At 53.8% G+C, this 4,997-nt stretch overlaps 1 protein-coding gene across 1 annotated transcript in view; it reads left to right on the top strand.

Moving 5' to 3' along the window:
* RNF43 (ring finger protein 43) overlaps positions 1-4,997 on the top strand; it is a 65,282-nt gene extending 60,285 nt beyond the window's left edge. The window contains exons 9-10 of the mRNA XM_010861721.1: positions 24-944; positions 3,599-4,997. Of these exons, the coding sequence (XP_010860023.1) occupies positions 24-944; positions 3,599-3,642 (965 nt within the window). The 3' untranslated portion in view covers positions 3,643-4,997. The remainder of the gene's footprint in view (positions 1-23; positions 945-3,598) is intronic.

A 4,997-nucleotide genomic window follows, 5' to 3' on the forward strand; every position in this document is an offset into this window, starting at 1 on the left:
CGGCTACCTGGCGGATGGGCCAGCCAGCGACTCCAGTTCGGGGCCCTGCCACGGCTCTTCTAGCGACTCGGTGGTTAACTGCACGGACGTCAGCCTGCAGGGCATCCACGGCAGCAGCTCCACCTTCCGCAGCTCCCTGAGCAGTGACTTCGACCCCCTGGTCTACTGCAGCCCCGAAGGGGAGCCCCCGGGGAAGGCGGCTCAGCCTAGCATGGCCTCCCGGCCCCGTTCTCTGGACTCAGTGGTGCCCGTGGGGGAAACGCAGGTTTCCAGCCACGTCCACTACCACCGCCACCGGCACCACCACTACAGAAGACGCTTCCGGTGGCACGGCAGGAAGGCTGACCCCGAACCTGCAGCCCCCCCATCCAGGCCTGCCGTTCCTCGGACACAGCTCCAGCCGGAGCCGCCTTCGCCCGATCTGCACGCGACCAGGTGCAGCCCAGCAGCCCTTTCAGGGCAGCCCCCCGCCCCGCAGCGGCCCCGGGCCCTCACGGAGCCAGCCCCCGGGCCACCCGACGCCTCCAGCTCCAGCCCCACAGCCAGCAGCCTCTTCCACTTGCAGAAATCCAGCCTTTCTGTCCGACACCCACAGAGGAGACGGCGAGGGGGACCCCTGGAGCCCACCCCAGCCTCTCGATCCCAGGACTTGACTACCCACCCAACTTGCCAGATTTTCCCCCATTATGGCCCAAGCCTGGCACACCCTTGGTCCCCAGAGGCCCACCCACTGTTCTTCGGCCATCCAGGCCTGGAGAGGAGGCTGCTACCAGAAGCCCCAGGCCCTACATACCCGAGTTCCCAGCCAGTGTGGTTGTGTCTGACTCCACGCCAGCCCCTCGGACCACACCCATCTGGGGAGGGGCCTTCCGCATGGAGTTCTGGCAACCCGGAGGGCAGGCCATGCCCTTATCCACACTGCCAGGTGCTACCAGCCCAGCCTGGTGAGTTCTCAGAGGAAGTGGGCCTGGTGGGGAGAAGAGACTGGAGCTGGATATGGAGTTATCCAAGGGGCTGATGGAAGCTGAGAAGGGCCCCACGGGGTGACATTTCAAATACTGGACAAATACTGGCGTAGGGTGGGATGCTGGCTTGAATGGTCTGGCTCTGCCAGCTGTTAATCCTTCAGTTGCCAGATTGTAGGGAGGTCTAGGTGAGGTCCGAGTGTGGCTGAGACATCAGAAAACACTTGGAGTGGTTTGCGGCAGCAACTCAAACACAAGTGTTTCTTTTTGTTCGTTTGTTTTAATAATTTATCTATTTTGGCTGTACTGGGACTCTGTTGCTGCATGTGGGCGCTCTCGACTTGCTGCAAGCAGGGGCTGCTCTTCATTGCCGTGCAGGCTGCTCTCATTGTGGAGCACCGACTTAGCTGCCCCCTGGCATGTGGGATCTTCCCAGACCAGGGATCGAACCCGTGTTCTAAACCACTAGTCCACAAGGGAAATCCAAACACAAGTGTTTCAATATTTTAAAAATTGGTACAGCTATACCAATGCATACAGCTCAATATTAGTTGTAAATACAAAGGAAGCCAAGAAGAGTATGGACAGATAGTTACTGAAAAACATAATTCCAGGCTATATGAGATCTTATAGGAGATATAACTAGAGATAACCATATTTCTGGGCTTCCCTGGTGGCTCAGATGGTAAAGAATCTGCCTGCATTGTGGGAGACCTGGATACGATTCCTGGGTTGAGAAGATCCCTTGGAGACGGGAAGGGCAACCCACTCCAGTACTCTTGCCTGGAGAATTCCATAGACAGAGGAGGCTGGTGGACTACAGTCCATGGGGTTGCAAAGAGTCAGACACGACTGACTGACTAACACACACACACACACACACACACACACACACACACATATTTCTGGGCTATATGAGAAGAGTTATGTGAATGATAGGGGAAAAGTGGAGAGAGATCACAGGTGGTTTCCAGCAGCCCTGTGATTTTTTCCTTTCCCCTGGGTTAAAGGAACTAAAGGAACTAGGGCTTCCCTTCTGTGTACCTTTGTTGATAAGACCAACATTATTCTCTTGGGGACTCCATGCATCCCTGTTACTGTATTGCAGCCAGTGGTGAGAATGTAGATCCTCAATTTTAACTTGGTGTTTATTTGCTCAAATCCTCCCCTTCCTCTTCCCGGTCCCCCAACTCCAGTTCTTCTCCATCTTTTCCTATTGTGTGGATGACAGTATTCTTTGCCATTGCTAGGAGGATGCCTCCGCCCCTAAAGGGGCCCCAAAAGTCCTGAACTGTAATATTTCAGGGTCTAGGAATTCCACAGGCAGGACCTGGGAGCTGCTGTCATCCATTCATTCATTTCTTCCTCCCATTTTTCTTTTTGCATTATACGCATGCTATGTGCTAGGTCCCAGACTCTCGGGACATGGAACTTGTCAACCAGGAGACCCAGGTCTCTGGAGAGACGGGCATGCAAACCGTTATCATATAGAAAAGGGTTGTCCCCATAGGGCCACGTGACGTAGACTTTGACCCTGTGTTTGATGGCGCCAATGTGGATCCTGTCACGTGTATACTTTCGCTGCTGCCACTGCCAGACCCACCAGCTCCTCTCTCCTAAACTCATAACTGGTTTCAGTGCCTCTCTTTCCCCTGCCTTTGAGATCCAGTCCACCCCCAGGGTCTGTTAACCGTATCTCTGCCAGCTTTACCATATTCTTTTCCAGTACTGCTGATCCCTGCCCATGTCTTAGGTGCAGCCTAAAGATCAAGGTGGGAGCCTCCTGGGTCCTTCCTTCCCTCTCACAGGGCCATGGAGAACAGGCACAGAGCATCAGTGTCCTGTCCTGTCGAGCCATGCAGCACAGTGACCCTGATCACCTCCCCTCCCTTCTGTGGCCAGCATCCTCCTCAAATACACTGTCCAGAAATCTTCAAGTGTTCTGTTTTTCTCAGGGTAAAGAAAAATCCAAACTGGTTTGACCTTCAAGGCTCTAGTACCAGCTAGCCCCCATCTGCCTTCCCAACCTTATTTTCCACTCTTCGCCTTTCCTTCCACTGCTCTAAGCTTTAGCCAAACTAGGTAAACACTTCCTGCAGTTTCTGCAGCCCAGAATATTCTGCTGCCTTCCTGTTCCCATAGATGGAATTCTTCCCTACTCCTGCAGGACCAGCTCGTGTATCTCCACTTTCAGGAAGCCCTTCCTGACGCTCCACTTAAGACATGGTCTCTCTCCTTCCTTGATTCATCTCTTATAAGCCCAGTCTGGCCCCACTGGCATAATTGCAGCTTACTAAATGCACAGCTCTCCTACAAGGTTGCCAGGGCCCTGCTTAGTCTTTTTGTCTTCTATTTGGCACAAGGTTGCAGGCCAGATCCACTAGTGCTTAATAAATATTCATTGGGTGAATGAATGAATAGTAAGTGTTGGTAACACACTGGTTGCTATATATGTATCTTACTCTGGATTTGTTTTTCTCTCCCCTGTGTCCCAACGGGAGTCGCTCTCAGTTTTCAATCTAATCACCCCTTCTGGACCCATTCCCTGCTCTTGCCTCTCTCTTACAGGTAGAACAAGCAAGAGGCTGGCCTGACCCTCAGTGACCTGTCTTCTCCCCTCTCTCTAAACGCAGGCACAGAAGAGGAGCTGGAGGAGCTGTGTGAACAGGCCGTGTGAGATGTTCAGTCCTGGCTCCAACCAAGAGAGCTCGCCGGATGACTCGGGGCCCTACCTGGCACAGAGTCCTGCTCCTCAGAAAAGAAAGGACTTCAGAAAACAACCCCCCCTTTTCTGGGCCATATTCCTGGAGCCAGTGGCAGAGGGTGGTGATGGTGGGTGGCAGGTGTCCTCTCCTGCTCCCAGCTCCAGACCTTGTCGGCAGAACCACCTGTGTCCAGCCAGGCAACCAGCTCCCACTGGTGTAGGTGGGCTCCCTTGCAGGCTGCGCTTCTCTGAGAGCAGGAAGCTAGGCATGGGTAGACAGGTGTGATAAAGGTGGTGCTCCTTCCCCAGCCTGAGCACTTCTCCTTCGTCCCAGGCCTCATGTTCATACCAGCAAATGGGTTCAGCCAAATGAATGAACCCTGCTCACCTCCTTCCTGAAGACAGTCTTGCACACCAGCTTTGGCTTCCCTTCGTAAGGCTGCTGCATCAATGGCAACCCTGGTTCTTATCGTTTTCCTTCTTTGCAAAGAGATGATGGGCTTTGCAGCTTCACCAGGCAGGGCCTGCCCTGGTGCACAAGGAGTTTTCCCTCCTTGTCCATATTTGTCAGCTTCTCTATATTCAGTCAGAGGAGAAGCCAGGGTGTGCTGTCCCTGAGGTGGTGCAGCACCTTGAAGAACCTGGGTTGAAGCCTCTGATCTTCAGGCTCCCTTGTTGTTCCAGCAGCTCCAGTCCCTCTGGGGGAGCGTGGTGGGGGTAGTGGGAAGGGGCTCACTCTTCCTTGGAGATCGCTTAGCTGAAAATCCCAAAGGACATGGAAGATGAGGATTTCTGCGGGACTTTATTTAGGAAGAGGGAGGAGGAGATGAAGGTAGAAAAGGCTGAATTCCAGCTGAACAAGGAATCTTCCTCTGGGTGCTTCCTCTCAGAGCAGGGAGAGGGAACGGGGGAGAACACGGGAGAAGCAGTCTGGGGCCCTTGAGATTAGATGGCCCAGAGGCCCAGCTTCCCAGTATAAGCCACGCAGGTCAGATACACAGTGCGGAGTAGGGTCAGAGAAGGAAGTCTGGCCTGGGGCAGCTGGTCCCAAGTGGGCAAGAGCTGAGGGGCCTCCTCGGGGCGACGTTCGCCCTAGAGCAGCTGGACCACCGCTGCCCCCCTCAGGCATTATCCCATTTGGAATGTGAATGTGGGAACAGAGTGGGCACAGCACCCACCTGGAGATCCTCTTCCCTCAGAGTCAGTGGGGAACTAGCACCTAGGCAACCCACGTGGGTATTTATATCTGAACAGGCAGAAAGACGCTTGAATCAGGCACTATGATGAGAAATGTATTTATTTGCTAATATATTTATCCATAAACTTGA

The sequence above is a fragment of the Bison bison genome, unplaced genomic scaffold (assembly GCF_000754665.1).
Source record: "Bison bison bison isolate TAMUID 2011002044 unplaced genomic scaffold, Bison_UMD1.0 scf7180017864472, whole genome shotgun sequence".
Lineage (NCBI taxonomy): Eukaryota > Metazoa > Chordata > Mammalia > Artiodactyla > Bovidae > Bison > Bison bison.